The sequence below is a fragment of the Mastomys coucha genome, unplaced genomic scaffold (genome assembly GCF_008632895.1).
Source record: "Mastomys coucha isolate ucsf_1 unplaced genomic scaffold, UCSF_Mcou_1 pScaffold5, whole genome shotgun sequence".
NCBI classification, from domain to species: Eukaryota; Metazoa; Chordata; class Mammalia; order Rodentia; family Muridae; genus Mastomys; species Mastomys coucha.
Window position 1 is genome coordinate 43,866,088 of NW_022196911.1, and position 17,939 is coordinate 43,884,026.

At 46.0% G+C, this 17,939-nt stretch overlaps 1 protein-coding gene and 1 non-coding gene across 6 annotated transcripts; one reads left to right on the forward strand and one right to left on the reverse strand.

Annotated features, from left to right (window-relative positions):
• Positions 1-389: 389 nt before the first annotated feature.
• Positions 390-11,410, reverse strand: Trim41 (tripartite motif containing 41). 5 transcript variants are annotated; one of them, XM_031350841.1, is made up of 8 exons: positions 9,785-11,410; positions 6,276-6,371; positions 3,269-3,499; positions 2,601-2,623; positions 2,222-2,349; positions 1,714-1,889; positions 1,464-1,618; positions 390-1,076 (listed from the first exon to the last, which is right to left on the reverse strand). In XM_031350841.1, exons 1-8 carry the CDS (start codon positions 10,589-10,591, stop codon positions 1,016-1,018), a joined length of 1,677 nt encoding a protein of 558 aa, XP_031206701.1. In that variant the 5' UTR covers positions 10,592-11,410; the 3' UTR covers positions 390-1,015. The 5 variants fall into 5 exon arrangements, with proteins under 5 accessions (XP_031206701.1, XP_031206700.1, XP_031206698.1 ...); XM_031350840.1 differs by having other exon boundaries at positions 1,708-1,889; XM_031350838.1 differs by having other exon boundaries at positions 1,464-1,889; positions 9,785-11,409.
• A 1,137-nt stretch (positions 11,411-12,547) lies between these two features.
• Positions 12,548-12,620, forward strand: Trnav-cac. Its single transcript has one exon. It is a non-coding gene; the product is annotated as a tRNA-Val (tRNA).
• The last annotated feature ends 5,319 nt before the right edge of the window (positions 12,621-17,939 follow it).

Sequence of the window (17,939 nt, forward strand, 5' to 3'; positions counted from 1 at the left end):
CCACAAGAACAGACCATGCTGTGAACCACTGAAACATCTTTGAGATAGAAGAGGTCTAACTACTTCCCCAGTGGTGTTTTATTATCCTGGCACATGGGCAGGAACAGAACAGCTGAGTAAACACATCAGATGTCCTCACCAGCTAGGCAAAATCCATCAACTTTGGTTTGGTCTCCTTTCATAATCCTGGAAGTATTTTTAAGTAAAACTGATGCTCTGTTTGACTGCATGAAAGTCACTAGTGGGCACACCACACATCAACTCATAATGCATAAAGCATAGTTTAGCTCACAGACAACAGACCAGGAATGTATCAATTATTTCCTGGGTCAGAAAATAGGAAATCTGGAGGCTCTAGATACCTCTGTTTTTAAAGAGTCCACAAAAGAAGCAAATAAACACTTTTTTTATTTTGCAACAATCCACCTTTCCCCAAGAACATGAGTTGACCTCAGCCACTAAAGCCGAGGATGAAAGCTGTTTAGTGTCAGAAGGCAAGGGCTTACTAGAAAAATAGATTATACCCAGTGGTCTCCCAAGGATCTGGACTCCTGTCCCAAGCTCCCTAACAGGGCTTACCAAATGGAACTAAAAGGCGTGGAGAGGCCAGAAACTTCACTGAATAAGAGCCTGACAGTGAAGACTCGGGCTCCTATATATGATACAGAGAAAATAATTTATTGGGTATGTGGTGTCAAGCTGACCATTTCAGATCTCAATGAAGCTAAATTCTGGCCAGTCTATGGAGGTAGAAATTGGGGGTGGAAGGAAAGCTTAAGAGTTCCTACTTCCCCAAGAAAAAGTAGACTTTACACAGCCCTACCCTTTGCCCAGCCTGATTTCCCATGTAGCTTCTAAAACTCTTAGCTGAAGTTTGCACCAAAAACGTGGAGTGCCTTGCCCAAACCATGGAGCCTCAAATGATGGGTTAAGGAGTCGGGGTGGAAAGTTGAGGAATTAAGTTATAATCTCCACACATCCCCTACTCCAAAGTGGGGCCCGGAGCTGGACTGAGCTAGGCAGACAGGGAGGGAAGGTCGTCAGGCAGCTGTTCATTATCAGGGACCCATGCAGACCTGTCAAAGTAGGTGAGAAAAGACTGAGCTGGAGGGAGTCTAGGGCTTTTTTGACTCCTAGAGGGAGAAGCAGCCTGGGTTCAAGAGGGAGCAGGAAGCAACTCAGTAACAAACAGTGGGAGGAATGTGGGCTCCCAAACAGTGGGCAACTATCCACCACCACCCGCCCCCCCAGTGGTGACCAGAGGGGCCCCTGCGGGTGGCAGGCTGATCAAGGGCAGAGCTTGATGCGGGTACCCTTGGAAAGTACCCGGAAGAAAGGGAAAACACGCTCGCCAAGGAAGGCAGCTGAGAAGGTGTGCACATGGGCTAAGGTATCTGCATTGTAGAAGCCCAGGCGCCCAGCCTCATAGTCCAGGTACACGCCAAAGCGCCGTGGTTTCTCACATGGGCTCAGCAGTGTCTGCTCTGTTGAGCTCTGTGCCTGGTATCGTTTCCCGTGGGTGCCCACGCACCACACTTCCCGCTGGAGCAGGAGCTGCTGAGGCAGATGGAGCCGGCGGCGGCGATGGTGATGTCGTGAGGAGCTGGCATCCCCACTGCTAACAGAGGACCCCCCAGAGCCCACTTTTTCTTTATGGTGGGTTGATTCACGGGCAGCACCCACTGCCCAGCCCCGCCGCCCACCCACCTCTACCTCCCAGTAGTGCCGGCCAGAGCGGAAGCCCTGGGCCCCTAGTACACAGCAGTCAGCTGAGAAGCGCTTGGAATGTTCAGGAACCTCCTGCCGACGCTCTGCCAATCGGACTCCACGGCGATCAGGGGACAGGAGCAGAGCTGGGTGAGCTGTGTCAGGGTCCAGTGTCAGGTCCACTTGGAAAGAAAGAACAGGTAAAACTGCTTCCCCTCACACCACCCTATCCCATCCATCTCTTCTTAGCTCCCATCCTATATTAGAAGACCAAGATTGGGGGTTCTAACCTTCACCCTAATTATAACACCTGCTGGCCTTTCCCTGCCCCTGACTTTCCACCTCATATAAAACTCAGCTGGGCTACCGTGGGAGCAACTCATGCCTTGAACCTCAAGAGTAGCATCCACTAGTTTACACCATCCCAGTTACCAAGATTCCCTCAACTTCATCTCAAGTCTATAAAAGGAAAGGCAAAGACCTTCCTTTTATTGACCTTCATTGACCTCCCTACCTCTTGCAGCCTGACAAAACATCCGGCTCATTTTCCTCACGATGGCATCTGTCAGGAAGTCGTGGCTATGGGGTTGGCATGGGTCTGGGGACCAAATCTCTGGGGGCTGCAACTGTATCTCTTCACACCTGGAGGAAGGGGAGCAGGTAGGGGGTGGGAGCATGATAATTCCCAGGGTAAAGAATGAAAGCTAAGGGGGAAGGAGCGGGGGTCTAAGAAACAGAAACTTAGGTTCTGGGGAGAGAGGGTGGGTCTAAGAAACAGAAACTTAGGTTCTGGGGAGAGAGGGTGGGAGGGCAGGGGAAAAAGGAAAGGAAGTCTCAGGCAGGAATGGGGAACCAGACCCTACTGGGTTACAAAGGGTAGAGTGGGAACACACCTATTGAAAGTCTCCTTGATGTCCTGGGAATAACAGAGACAAAAAGAGGGAGAGGGAAAAAGAGAAAGAAAGTGTCAGCTGCACAGGGATCACTGCTCTCTCCCAGTCTCCAGCAAAGACAGATCTGAATGTGAACAGGAAGGGAGAAAGCACCTTCCAGGCTCACAATAAACAAGAATACTTCTCAACTATCATAAACTACCACCAGACCTATCATCCTACCATAGGCCCCAGTAACAATGCTATAACTATTCTTTCAACTCTTTTAAAAGGGGTTTTTTGAGACAGGGTCTCTCTGTATAGCCCTGGCTGTCCTGGAACTCACTCTGTAGACCAGGCTAGCCTCGAACTCAGAAATCCGCCTGCCTCTGCCTCCCAAGTGCTGGGATTAAAGGCATGCGCCACCACTGCCCGGACTTCTTTCAACTCTTAACCCCCTAATTCAAACAACCAAATATGCATTCTTTAGGTAGGTATGATTGCCACACACATATTCAATTCTGTCACCAGCTTTAAAAAAAAAAAGTCTTGGTCTTCAGATGAAAAGAGTTGGGATTCTTTCCAGTGAAGTACAGGCAGTTCTGGGCAGTAGTTGGAGAACACTGCCTAACTGAACAGAAAGGGAGCGAGAGAGAGTGTGGACCAGGGCAAAGGGTTACAGTGCTCACTTGCAGTAGCCGCAGGCCCCCCTGTTGGCTCCGTTCTTGGGCTTCAGCGAGCAGGCGGCTTAGCTGGGCAGCCTGCTCTTCAAGGCGGTTAGCTGCTGCTCCTGCACGTCCTAACTGAGCTTCATGCATCTCCCGGAGGCGCCGCTCTAGTCCTGCCTGCTCTTCAGCCAGAAACCGTGTTAGCCGCCCAAACTCTGAGGCCACAGCTGCCAGCTCTGACTTCATCTGGCTCTGGAAAGATGCAAAGGCAGGCATGAAGACACAGTTTCGTGATCCAGAGGAACACAGTATGATTCCCAGCACCCACATGGCAGCTCATAACCATCTGTAACTCCAGTGCCAGGAGATTTGATGCTCTTTTTTGACTTCTAGACACACCAAATCATGCACATATTTGCATGCATAAACATACATGCAGGCAAAACATCCCTACACTAAGATTTAAAAAAGGAGAGATGCAATGGGAATAGAGGCCACCACATAAATACACAAAAAGGTAATAAACTTGACATTTTTTGTCTGTTCCTCTCAGCCTAACTCCAACATGTCCTGGGAATGGGAAGAGAAGTCTCTCCTCAATCTGTCTTGTTGTACAGACTCTGAGATAGCCAACTCCTTGCATTCTGGTTCAAATTCACCAACTGCTTTCTGGAATACTTAACTCTTCCCTGTCTACCTAACTCGATTTTCAGATAGAAGCTTTCATGTTCCAAAGGAACCTTCTCTCCTCTCCAGATTTTTGTACCACCATCTCCATAATGTATGGTATTGGAAATGCTATGTTATAATGCAGAAAGGGGTGGGGGCACATGTGTAAAGGTCAGAGGACAACTTGCAAGAGTAGGTTCTCTCCTTCCTTCCACCATCCAGGTCCCAGGGATCAAACTCTGGTTAGTAAACTTTGTGGTAGATACCTTTACCAACTAAGCCATCTTGCCAGTCAAGTTTTGTTTTTGAGACAGAGTCCTGCTCTGTAGCTTAGTTAGGCTGACCTCAAACTCACAATCTTCCTGTCTCTACCTCCTTTGCTAATTTAAAGATAAGCCACATGCCTAACTATGTTCCCACAGAGAGGACCTGTATAAGCCTTTACCACAGTGCCATCAGAGGCTAGCACAGTGCCAACCACAGGTTGGTACTTGGTAAGAAATTTGTGAAATTACCAAATGAGAGAATTCAGGAAGCAAGATTTGAGGTGAAGTTAGACATGAGGGCTCATGCATATAATACCAATACTCTTAAGACTGAAGCAAATGAATTATTCCACATCTGAGGCCAGCTTGGGCTACAATATAAAACTCTTTCTCAAAACACAAAAGGAAGATGCCACACAGTTAAGTCCTGACTCTCAGTAGTTACAGTCATCAGAAGAGAGCAGTCACTTAAGTTCTCTAGACTAGGAGTCAGCAAACTCCTGTAAAAGTGCAAACATAAATGTTACACACTTAGGGCAACAGGTAAAACATTTTGTATGTACAACTGTTCCTAGATATTCAAGTGGGTTTGGTTCCAGGCGACTCAGATCAGCAGATATGCAAATAATGCCTTTTCTTCCCATATGTATCTTAAATGTATCATAACACCCAACACAATGTAAAGACTACCAAATAGCTACGCCAAATAGCTATTTTGGTGAATAGAATGAGAACAACCACCATAGGCTTGGTCCATACTCAATCCCTGTTGGTGGAACTGTTGGGGAGGATTAGGAGCTCTGGCTACATCGAAAGAGGTGTGTCACCTGGGTGGGCATTAAGATTTCAAAAGCCCACACCATTCTTTGTTCATCTACTCTTATCCTGAACCACAAGGCCCAATAAACATTTTATAAGTTGCCTTCATCATCATGTCTCTTCACAGAAACAGAAAAAGTAACTAAAACAATACTGCATAAAGAATAAAACACTTTCTGGGGGGAGGGGTCTTACTATGGCTGTGGTTGTCCTGGAAGTCACTATGCAGACGAGGCTGGCCTCAAACTCATGGACATCTGTCTGTATCTGCCTCCCAAGACTGGGAGGAATAAAGACTAAAAAAACCCAAACCAACTAACCAAACAAGTGGTTGCGTATGACTTTAGTCCCAGCACTTGGGAAGTAGAGGCAGGCAGATCTATCTTTTTTAGTTTGAGGCAAGCCTGGTCTACAGAGTGAATTCCAAGAGAGACAAGAGCTACACAGGGAAACCCTGTCCCCCAAACAAAAACAAATAGCCTGAGTAAGGAGGAAGAACTAACAAGCAGGTAAAGTAGTAGCTGTCAAATCAAGTTTCACTCTTTTCCTCAAAGACAGACCCCAATATACATTTTCTAAAACTCAGAAGACCCTAACAGTATCAGCTTGGGAAGCTGGCCAGATAGCACATTGTGACTGACATTTCATAGCAGTGACTCCCTAATGTGCAGATGGCACTACTATGAGCTCTAGAAGTGGCAAGGCTCAGACTGACCAGGAAGGAGGGAAAGGGTGTCTGTCCCCATTTGATGGCTGAAGTTTAGCTTGGCTACAGTACTAGTTCCATTCCAGCAAGGCCTGCTAGCCTTCTGAAAACATGAGGAAAGTAAGCTAATGTAAATGGGCTGAGAACACTAGCAAAGAGGGCAGGAGATCTCTGCAACGCTGATGATTACTAATTCTTCCTTTTCCTAACAGTTTGCCCTTCATCCAGGACCCAGCAAGCCTGTCAGACCACAGCCCTTAATGTTCAGGGAAGCTCTGCCTGCCATCTGTTTATCCTGCGACTTGGTACTCCTCTGGCAGCTGTTGTACATATTTGCTCACTTGCTCGCTATGCTATCCAGAGTCAAGGACTGGGTATCTTCTGTATCGTTAGACAAGATAACCAGTCTCAATAAGTCATGCTTCCATTTCCACATTTTACAAACTAGAAAGGAAACATGTTTCCTGACTCTGAAGGCTGCATCACCACAGATCTCTAAGAATCTGGCAGTCTCATCTTCTTTATCCTGACAACAGCTTCAATCAGTCCACTCACATACATCACCCACCTTCAGCTCTGTCACCCGTCTCTCCTCCTTGGCCTTCATCTTCTGCACAGCCTCTAGATGCTTCCTAAGTGGTTCCACATGCCCTTGTAACTTGGCCTGAGGGATCAGGAAAGGGAAAGTTAGTCAGGGAAACGATGAGATGCACCTGTCCTACAGATCGTCTCTCCTATCCTCCCTACAGTGGAGATTCAGTGCTTTATATCACCACTGGTAAGTGTCAAATATGCCCTTCCTTCCCATACCCCTTCTTCTCTCAGATGACCATAAATGCCCCCAACTTTCCCCTGCACTCATGATGGATAGGCCCTGTGTGTGCCTTCTTGAGAGGCTGGATCTTTATGGCTACAGAACTCCATTCCCGACTAGTGCATACATGGCTTATGCTCCTCACTCCATAAAGTCCATCCACAGGAATATTCCTGCCACTGCTCACATTCATTTGATAAGCCATCTTCCTCAACACCTACAAATCTAAACATTTTCTAGACATGTTGTGCCTATGCTAAAAGTGTTAAAGCGATTCTATGCGACTTTCAAAGTATAAACTCTACACTTCTACTATGGTCTCCTCTTACATGCCCCCATCCATGCCACGGAGTTATGATTCTATGCTATTCCCTTGACCTGGGATTACCCTACTCCACTAGTCCACAGTATTTTTCCTTTACAGCCCAGCTTCCCAAGCATGATGCTGACTCTGTGTACCCCAACTTCCTCTGAGAGCCAAAGTAATTTGAGCTATACTTCTTCCCAGAGCATAAGCAATTTACAAATGTGTCTTACAGACATTACAGAGTCCCTTACCCTCACTTTTCTTTCCTGAGGCAGGGTCTCATATAGCCCAGGGTAGTCTGGAATGTGTGTTGTAGCTGAGGATGAGCTTGAACTTCTGAACTCCTACTCTTACCTCCCTAGTGCTGGGATTGCCACTTTTTTTAGTTTCTATGCTCTGGCTGGCTGCTTTGTTTTCCATTCAATTACCCACTACATGAAAAACAAAAGCGCTTTCTTCTTTTAGTTACAATTCAAACAGCAATCAGATACAGGAGCTTTCCATTCCAGGCATTTATAGCCATGTCTTTTTCCTGCAGAGACCAAGATAGGTATAATAAATGCTGCCTTTTACTCTTTCTTTTTTAATGTCTTTTACGTTTGACTTGTTCCTTCCTTTTCATTAGAGGAAAATGTAGGATGAACCTTGAGCCTTGCTCCACGCAGAACCAAAACTGCATCTAGGTAATTTAAGGTAAGCCATTATTTCATTTCCTCATTTTAAAATGGGAATAATGTCAACCTCGAAGATAGCAAACTTAGCAAAGTTTCTAACATGTGGCAGAAGATCAGTAAATGTTATCCAGCATTTGCTAACTACACTGTTAGCTGCCAGTGACATCCTGATAATGACCCATGAACCAAAAAGATAACTGACCCTGAGTACAAAAGGCAATTGTTACACAACTGGTTGTGGGAAGTATTACTGGAGTAATAAATCAGTCATTCCATAAAACAGTATATAAAAAATTATGCCTCTCGATATTGCTATTTCTCCACTAGTAGAATCAGTCATTTCTACTCCATCAATTTAAAATTTACAAAGCTTAAATTTGCCACTTAATATTTGTCTAAATTGAAAAGAAATTACAAGCGTGAATCTAAGTAGATTATTACAGGGTTTTGTTGTGTTTTAGGCAGGATTTCACTATGCAGTCATGCTGACATAGAATTTGCTGTGTAGATCAAGGCTGACCTCAAACTCACAGAGAACTGCCAGCTTCTGCCTCCAGAGTTCTAGGATTAAAGGCCTGTGCGATCCCTGCCCTCCCCTTTCCCCCTTTTTCCTTTAGTACAAGTTCTCTGAGTTGGCCAGATAGTTTAGTTCTGAAGATAAGTTCAATCGTTCAACCCACAATACAGAAGGAGGAATCAATTCCCAAAGTTGTCTGTTTACCTTTGCATGGGGTTTACACTCACACAAAATAAAACTGTGAGCCAGGAGTGGTGGCTCACACCTGCAAAGGCTGTGAGTTTGAGACCAGCTTGGTCTACATAGGGAGTTCCAGGACAGCAAGGGGTAGAGAGAGACCAGGTCTCAAAAACTATAAACAGCCAGGCAGTGGTGGCGCACGCCTGTAATCCCAGCACTCGGGAGGCAGAGGCAGGCGGATTTCTGAGTTCGAGGCCAGCCTGGTTTACAGAGTGAGTTCCAGGTCAGCCAGGGCTATACAGAGAAACCCTGTCTCAAAAAAAAAAAAAACAAAAAAGAACTATAAACAATTTTTTTGTTTGTTTGAGTCTTGTGTAATTCAGGTCTCATGGAACTCAGGCTGGCCTCTATCTTGCTATGTAGTCAAGAATGACCTTGAACTGATATTCCCGCTTCTACTTTCCCAAGTGTTCCCAAGTGTTCGGATTACAGGCTTGCTCTACCATGCCCATCTTAGTTTTCTATAGATACTCTCAACTGATTCAGAACTTCTTCTGTAAGGCCCACTGTACTTTTAAAAACCTGCTCTAGTAACGGACAAAGAGCTGTGAAGCCTTAGACTGTAAAGCTGAGGTGATGATGATCACCTAACTGGAATTACTGACTGAATCACAAACAACAAAGCTCTGGGCCGACAAACAGAGGCTCCACTCTCCTCCTAGTTTCTAACCTCAAATCTGAAGGTAGTTCTATCTGTGCTAGCTATTTCACAGTTAAATGTCCTTCACACTTATCCAAAAAATCAGGGAAATAAAGAGCCAGACAGTTAACCAAACGAAATTACATTTCAAGAATAGTCCAGTCAGAAAAGTCAAACTAAAATATCCAAGCAGGATGCAGGCTCCAAGAGGAGGAGGATGTTCACATCGAAGTCTATCTCTAAAGCTGTACAACATATAAATCTGGATGTTCAGAACTTAAACCTGTTTCCCAATCAATAAAATGTGAATAGCAAACATCAAACTCACAGTGACTCTGAATTATAAATGATAATCTATAAAAAGTGGACATATGCGTGTAGTAATGAAAGTTCAAAGGCACTCTGAAGCTTGAGCAAGATGTTCTGCCCCAAGAGCCTCTCTCTTTTCTGGTTAATACATGCGACTGGGTGCAGACAGAAACCAACAAAGCTAATATCCTAGGATAGGTGTGGAACCCACTGAGAGATAAGTGTTTCTGAACCTGAAACTAGTTATTTCTATGCTCCGGTTTCCGACCTTTCATTTGTTCTTTTAGGTCTCCATTTCTTCCCATCTGAAGTAGCTCTGTCATGGATAAGACTTAAGATTCATCCAGAAGAAAATAGGACTAGGAGTAAAGCACTCCCTGTCACTAGCTCCCCTATCCTTAAGCCACAGAGGAAGTTAGAGGATCCTTCTCATTTACCCACCTTCAAGTCAGTGCTTGGATAGGGAGAATCATTTTTCCAATAACAAAGTCCTGCTAAGAGAACCCGCATCACGTCCCCAGTTCCCCTTCTCTCCTCCCAATCCTGACTACATTCTGCCTCCCGTACATTACTCACCTTGTACTCCTGCACTACCTCCTCCAAGGGCACCACACTATGTTGTTTGTGACTCCTGGATTCGCGGCACACCACACAGATGGCTTCTTCATCCACCTCACAGAACAGCTTCAGGGCTTCTTGGTGTCTCGGACAGATGCCTTGCTCATTCACTCGACTCCCTCGACCAGGTGTTGGATGCATCTGACGAATCACCTGGACCATGTTGGCCAACTGCAGGTTGGGGCGGAAGCTCCGCCGAGGAAAACTTTTTCGACACTGGGGACAAGTGAAGCATCTCCGAGGGGCTGGAGGTGGCGGCAGTTGGGTGATCGGGTCTAGCTCCTCTTCCTCATCTTCCTCCAGCACTTCCTCCTCCTCGTCCTCCTCTTCCCCCCTCAGGTCCTCCACATCCCCCAAGTAATAGTCCAGTTCTTCTTCCTCCTCCTCCTCCTCCTCCCACACATAGTCCATGTTGTCCCAGTTAGACCCTCCTATACCACTATTCCAGAACACTTCCTCTTCCTCCTCAGCCTCCTCTTCCATGTCACCCTCATAATCTTCATCCCGCATAGGGGTGTCCCAACCCCCGCCTGCCCCGACAGCCTCCACTTCTTCCTCCTCTCCGACCTCCTCCTCCTCCTCCCGATCCAACTCATCTCTGTCTTCCTCGTCCTCCCCGCCCCACAGTTGGGTTACACACACTCGGCAGAAGTTGTGCCCGCAGCCGATGGACACGGGGTCCGTGAAGTAATCGAGGCAGATGGCGCACACCGCCTCCTCCTGAAGGGTCTGCACAGGGTTGGGTGTCATGGCAACGGCAGCCATCTTAGTGTCCAGTCAGCCAGGGTAGAAGTGCGGTGGGGGGAAGCGGGGGGGTGGGGCGGGGGGGTCCCTTCTCTGATAGCCCAGAAGACCCGTCCCCACCCCAAACCCAGCCTCTCCACACCTTGCCTGCGGCAAGGCCAAAGGAATGTCCTCCGACCAGCCCACCCCGCCGCACACAGTCCCCTACCCCCAGACGACAACCTTGTCTCACAGAGGGGAGGGGACAGAGGTGAGCACCACCGACTAGTGGCTCAGGTGGACCTGAGTGCAAATCTGCCCCAACGCTCCCCTGGCCTCCTCATAAACCCCCGCCCCTCCTCACTTCCTGGCCCCGCCCCCCAGCTTCCGGCCTCCCTCCCAACGCTTCCGGCGTCTCCACACGACCTGAACTCACGAGTTCCCTCCGAGGTTACGCCCCCTTCTCCCACGCCCCGCCCCGGACTCCAGAGCGACAGGAAACGAGGAGGAGACGCTCTAGCCGACACGCGGGAACAGGACGGGAGGGCTAGGACGGCGGAGGTCCACATCTCGGTGATGACTGGCCGCGGAGAGCGCGTACAGAGCGGAAGAAGCCCCCATGCCCTGCCAGCGGGGACAGACGGCGGAGGGTAGCGAGGACGTTGAGCAACGCCCTGTTCTCCGTGCTACAAGCGCAGCGGCCTAGCGCCATCCTACCGAGCAGGCACGGACGACCGCAGAAGGAACTCCCAGGACCGGTGCCGGAAGCTGAGGGGCGGGCCCCCGCCCAGCGCCCACAAATATTTCCGGCCCCTCTAGACCCAAAACTTGTTCGTTTGAGACTCCGGGGGTCCCTCCAAGTAGGATCCTGGGAGGAGCCTGACGAAACAGGATCAGACTGGAGTTAGGCTCCACCCTCCAGCCGCCCTGGGCGTTCTCACGCCGGTTTTAGTAACGGCAATCTTGCTGGCGAGGAAGCCCAGCACTTGAGAGGCTGAGGCAGCAGAACTGTGGCAAGTCCCAGGTTTATCCAACCCGGACTACAAAGTGAGACCCTATCCCAGAAAACAACCACCAGCCAGTCAAAGCGAGTAAACAAAACAAAATCCCGCTAATCGGTCACTTGTCCTATCATTTATTATTAATATCCACATCCATATTAAATGGAACACTGTTCAGCTATATGAAAAAAAGAATCCTCGGAATGCATTAAGTTTCAAAAGTGAAGATTGCTGAACACTGGAGTATATAGGAGGGCGAGCAATGTTAAGTGTATTTGGTACTTTGTCCATATAAAGTAAATATAATAGCAATATAACGTAAATCATATAAAGTAAATCATAGTCGTTGCCTCCCAGGATTTTGTGAGGATGTCATCATGTAAAACGGTCAGAACGTTTTTGGTATCTGGTAAAGGTGTTAAGGGTTAGCTACTCTACCATATTCTCGTCTGTAGAAGAAGACAGTAGAATTTCTCTAGGAAGACTGACCGACCAGTAAAGACACTTTTCCAATAACATGGTCCTTTGTATGTCCTTTGGGTTTTGGGACAAGTCCGTGTGTTCTCTTTAAAAATATTTTCCAAAGTGCTATGGGTTTATTTAAATTTTAATACTTGATGTGGGCTGTGCACACCTTTCATGTCTTTCATCCGAAATGTTTTTGAGATTTGTATTCGTGAGAATTTCAGCCCAAAGAGAAGGAGAGTCCCGAACTGTGTTGTTGAAATTGTTTATTTGTGAAAGAATCCTCTCCCTGTGGTTCCCAAAGCATTTCTCTTGCGGCTTTTTAAGCTCGTTTTGTTAGTTTATGGGTCATAAATAATTGATGCACCATATCCTCTGAGCGCAGATTTAGTTGGATACCGTGACTCAGAGCACCTCCAATTGAACACACTAAGATACAAAGCTTCGTAGAACAAATATGGGTTTAGGCAGTAGATGCAAGCTTGTCGAATTGTAGCTTTAGGAACTTGCCAGTCAGCCCTTAGAGAGCACGGTTTCCGTAGTGTAGTGGTTATCACGTTCGCCTCACACGCGAAAGGTCCCCGGTTCGAAACCGGGCGGAAACAGTTTTAGACTGCTTTTCTTCGCTTCCACAAAATGCTGTTTTCTTCAAAAACTGTTCCTAAGAAAATGAGGAACTGAATTGGAACTTAAAAGTTTTCGAAGTAAACTTATGGCACTCCCCATTTCAGAAGCCATTACTTCTCCAAGACAAGGCCGCTTTTGGATGTGGCACTTTCATAAAACGGTAATAATTAAAACTGATAAAGCACGAAGTTCTTAATCTCAAACCATGGGTTCTAGCACTACATGGGGTAAACGTCCTTTTAGAAAAGACAACGAATTGAAGCACTTTTGTAACCCAAGCAAGATGGTGCTCTGTTGTCTGCACTGTTACAATGATAGACAAAGACCACTTAATTCGAAAGTCGTAAGGTAAATGAGAAATGGGTACCATTTGGCAAATTCCTGGAGGCTGGCTGTCATCAACCATCACCACCTATTAGGTCTGCCCAGATGTCAGGACTAGCTGTGCTGGTGGCTAGCCTATGGCTAATGAGGCTAGGACCCCAAGATCATAAAGGCCAATGTGAGCCTCCAAACTATCAGTCAGGATTTGGACTTGCATTTCTAGTCAGGAAAGCTGTTCTGCACGATGAGAGCCTCAACTCTAGCTCCTGTTTCTTTTTTTAGTTGTGTGTTGCAGGATATCTGATAACACTGTGAACCCTGAGATTGTGTTGTTTGCTGAAAAGAAGAAAACTTTTCCTAGTTGTAGTGTGGCTCAGGCCTTAGCATACACCTTTTATCCCTCTGGATGGAATATAGACACACCCTTAGCACACGCCTTTCATCTCAAACAATGGAGGTAAATAAAGTTAGTGGGTAGAAGGAAGCAGCCATGTTTGAAAGTGATGTCTAATTGGGTGGGATTTGACAGAACACGATCCGCCCAACCCTCGTGAGGAGAGAGAGGAAAGAGAGTCTACGTGAGGGGCGAGAGACAGAGTGACTGGAGAACAAGCTAGACACAGGTGAAGACAGAGTGAACCAGAGAATGAGAAGGAGCCAGAAGACTAGAACAGATTGCTAGAGTTAGCTTGAGGCCAAGCTGAGCACTTCAGAGAGACGCCAGATTGAATCAGTCAGCTTGGAGAAGAGTTTGAGCCAGGACAGCTGAGTTGACCAGCCATCCTGAGATCAGAAAGAACATGGGAGCTTACTCAGCAGTAAGTCTCAGAGGCTGAAAACATTCTAGGCCTAGAAAACAGGCTAGAAACTTCCAGAACTAGACTTAGGTTAACAGAATGAGGCAGTAAAGCCTCAGAGAGGACAATTACATCAGGTGGATAAAAGTTACATTTACAGCAGCTTATTTCTATCCATACATTTCAAGATAAGACCATAGTCGCAGTAACTCTTCAGGAATGTGTGTGCTAGGACCATGAGAGGAATTCTGCCTGTTTTACAGGTTCTGACTAATTCTTGATATGGTCACCCTATTGGGTAATACACTCATTTCTGGACCCAACTGTACCTTTGACACATTTTTGAAGTGGAAGATTGATGTTATCCTTTGTCTAGTACATGTAATCAAGTAACTTGATGTCACTGTCAGACTTGTAGTAGCCTGGTGTGTTTGTAGGGAAGACCAAGACAACCAATAAGTAAAACCGGGGTCGTATTTACAAGACTTAGGAACAGTTAGTTGGCTTGTCTCACTTGACATTGATGGAGAACTTCCCAGAGTTGAAGATGTTTGTGTTAGGGCTTTTCAAAACAAAAGAACACTTTTAGATTCCCTTATGTGTGGTGGCAAAGTGGAGATTGCAACGTGTAGAGCAACATCTCAGCAAAGACAGACTTGTAAAAGTAACTTTTACTCTCCCGTCATAATTGTTTCCTAGGCTTACTGCCTCCGTAACCTAGGCCTAGTCCTGGAAGCTTCTGGCATCCGTACAATTTAACCTAGGCCTGGAATGTTTCCAGCTTCTGAGGCTTGCTGGTTGATGTTATTGTCAGACTTGTAGTGGCCTGACAGGAAATCATGCTTTCTTGTTCTTTCTGAACTCTGGCTGGCTAGTTCAAACTAGCCAGGTGTTCTGGCTCAAACTCCTCTCCTAGCTGACTGATTCAATCTGACTTTTCTCTTGGACTCTGAATTGCTCTACTTGGCCTCTAACTCTAGCAACCTTTTCCAACCTTCTGGCTCCTTCTCATTCTCGTACTCCTTCTGTCTTCACCTGTGTCTAGCTTGTTCTCTCTTCAACCTGTCTCTGTAAAACTGCCTCCTTTATTTTTGGTATTAAAGGTGTGTGCTAAGGGGCTGAGCTACACCACAACTAAAAACAGTTTTGTTTTGGTTTGGTTTTCAGTTTTTGCTTTTGGGTTGTGGAGAAGTATTTGAGTATACCACCCTGCCCCAACAACTGAAAATTTCCTAACTAACCATGGGAGCTCAGAGCTACTTGGGAGACAGAAATGGAAGCTAGCAAATTTAGGGTCTGCCTGGGCAATTTAGTGAGAGATGACTTAAAGCTCAGTGGCAGAATGCTTGCCACTATGTATGAGACCCCAAGTTCAATCCCTAGAATCACAAAAGAAAAACACACACATGCATATGTATATATGTATATTTGTGTATGTATGCATACTATGATATGGCCATTGCCCTCTTGAATGCTCAGTAGCATGAGATTGAGCCCGTTAACACTTCTATCATTAAGGGAGGATTCATGAAGCCCTAACATTCCCTCTTGTTCAAAGAAGGGCGAAGATACTCCAGCCTGAGGCTATATAGGCAGTTGATAGTTGCTAGGAAAGGGGTTCATGAGATCCTGCCCATTTTGAGGATATGGCAGCAGTTAATGGTTTCCAGGAGAGATATTTTCTTCAAATAGTGTAGCTGCTCCTAAGCTGCTTAGATGGCTGTGAACAGCCCCTCACCCATGCTCCTGAAAGCAGCCTTAATGAATAAACTCATTGGTTCACCAAGCTAGACGGGGGTGAATTTTTTCTTTGTACTGCCACTGATGCCGTCTCCGGGGCCAGCAGGTGTTTGTTCATCTCCCCAGGAAAAGTACGCGCAATGACTGTCTTCCAAAATAACTGAAGTTCCTCTTTTACTTCCTGTGTGGTTCTGTGGCCCATTTATAATGTGGTTGGGTATGCCTGTTATTACTTATATTTGATTTTGGCTTCCCCAGCATGCTGTTTGGTGTTTTGGGAGGGTCCGTTCTAAGAACAGTGCATTACAGAGAGTGGCCTAAACAAGCCTGGTTCCTTTCATGTCATTCTGTTCCCCGCACACTGTATGGTGATCATACATCTCATCTCACTTTGGTATATTCTTCAGACATTCCCACCACCCCCTCTGTTCTAGAAAGGATAGCACACTGTAACTGTGATACTTCTTGACATCTTTTCATTCAGGAACATGCAATGCCTTGTTTTGTGTTTTGAGGCAGAGCCTAAGTAGCTCAGGCTGCCCTCAAATGTGCCATGTTTTTGAATTCGAGATCCTCCTGCCTCTGTTCTGAGAACCAGGGTTACAGATGTGCACTACCATGCCCAGCTACAAATGCCTTTATATTAAATAACACAAGCTGGGCAGTGGTGGTACAGTCCTTTAATCCCAGCACTTGGGAGGCAGAGGCAGGCAGGTTTCTAAGTTCGAGGCCAGCCTGGTCTACAGAGTGAGCTCCAGGACAGCCAGGGCTACACAGAGAAACCCTGTCTCGGAAAAAAACAAAAACAACCTACAAACCAAATTATCTTCAGGCAGAGCTAAACCATTGCATATTGGCAACTGAAACTAATAATGATTACTATGACTTGTTTTAAAACCTCAGCCAGCCATTCACCTGGATTCTCTAAAGTTACTCATGAGGGACACAGAATTCAGCTTCCCAGTCGGTTCAGTAGTGATGGTAAACACTACTCTAGGAGGCAAAGTAAGATCACTTCAGAGACTTTGAACTTCTTGCACAGTTGCTTGCATGGTCTTTTGCAGATTTCCGGCCATTTCTTATCATTACTGGGACTAGAAGACTTTCCTTAAAGGCACATGCCACCATCCCAGAACTAGGGAGGCAGAGGCAGATAGAGTTCAAGGCCAGCCTGGTTTAGAGAGTAAGTTCCAGGACAGCCAGACTTACAGGTTTTTTTGAAACCTTGTCTCAAAAAAAAAAACCAAAGAAAGAAGGAAAAAAGAAAGAAAGAAAGAAAGAAAGAAAGAAAGAAAGAAAGAAAGAAAGAAAGGGAAAGAAAAGAAAAAATATATATAGGTTTTTCCTATTAAAGAGGCACAGAGGTAAGCAAGCTTCTTCCTCCTTGCCCTCCCTACAAACATAATGCTCTAGAGACTGGAAACTGGGCATAAATCAAGAAGCTCAATCTTGAATGGCCTGAAAGGCTATGAGAGACCTTAAGGATGTGCCCAAAACACAAATGAATCTGAATCTTGGGAGAGTGGCCATTGGTATTGCGGTGAGCCTAGATGCAACTCTCCAGGGACACAGCTCTCAGGTCAAAAAGAGATTGAACTGGATCCAGAGGAAGAGGCGTGGGGAAGCTAAACCCTGTGTGCCAGTGCTGTGTGGTAAGGGGAGGCAAGGCATCCCTGGACTAGTCACCTGGAGGCCTTTGTTGACCTCAGCCGGACCCTCTAGCTAGCTCAGCTGCCCCACGTTATGGTAGAGAGAGGACTCTGAGTCTCAGACCCACCAAGAGCTCCTGCCTTCCAAATCCCGACTGGGTATTCAGGAATGCGGTTTGAGTGACAGAAAATCAGATTTTGATTTTAACCAATATTCACCAATGATAACTACTCTCACATTTGCAAAACGCAGGTCCATATATAACGTTTAACATATGCTAACCTGCATCTCAACTCTATAACGAATGCTAAGTTTGATGAGATTTATCTTTATTTCAAAGGTCCTTTGTTGAAGTTTTATATTTTGGTAACACTTTCAGCTTTGCAATAAAGATTAGCTTGAAAGCTGATGCTTACTACTTTCGATCTTGTCTTTATCTTAATAATTTTTCATACAATAATTTCTGAAAGCATATGTAAAAATGATTTTTCTTGTGACGTTAGACTCCTTCTCTCCTCCCTCTGGATTGTTACTTTCACTTGAGCCCGCACTACAAGGACATTTAAATCTTCCGGCTCTCTTCCTCGGAATAAAAAAGCACAAATACAGTCAGTCGGTCACCCGTTGAAGTCACATTTACCTTGCCTACTGCCAGACTCACTGTCGTTGTTGCTGTTTTAAATTCTCTCATGCAGAAGTTCAAGACTGGTGTCCTGTTCCTCAGCGATACCATATCATTTAGTGAACAGGGCCTGGGAATCTCGGGATGAGGACACTGACCAAAAA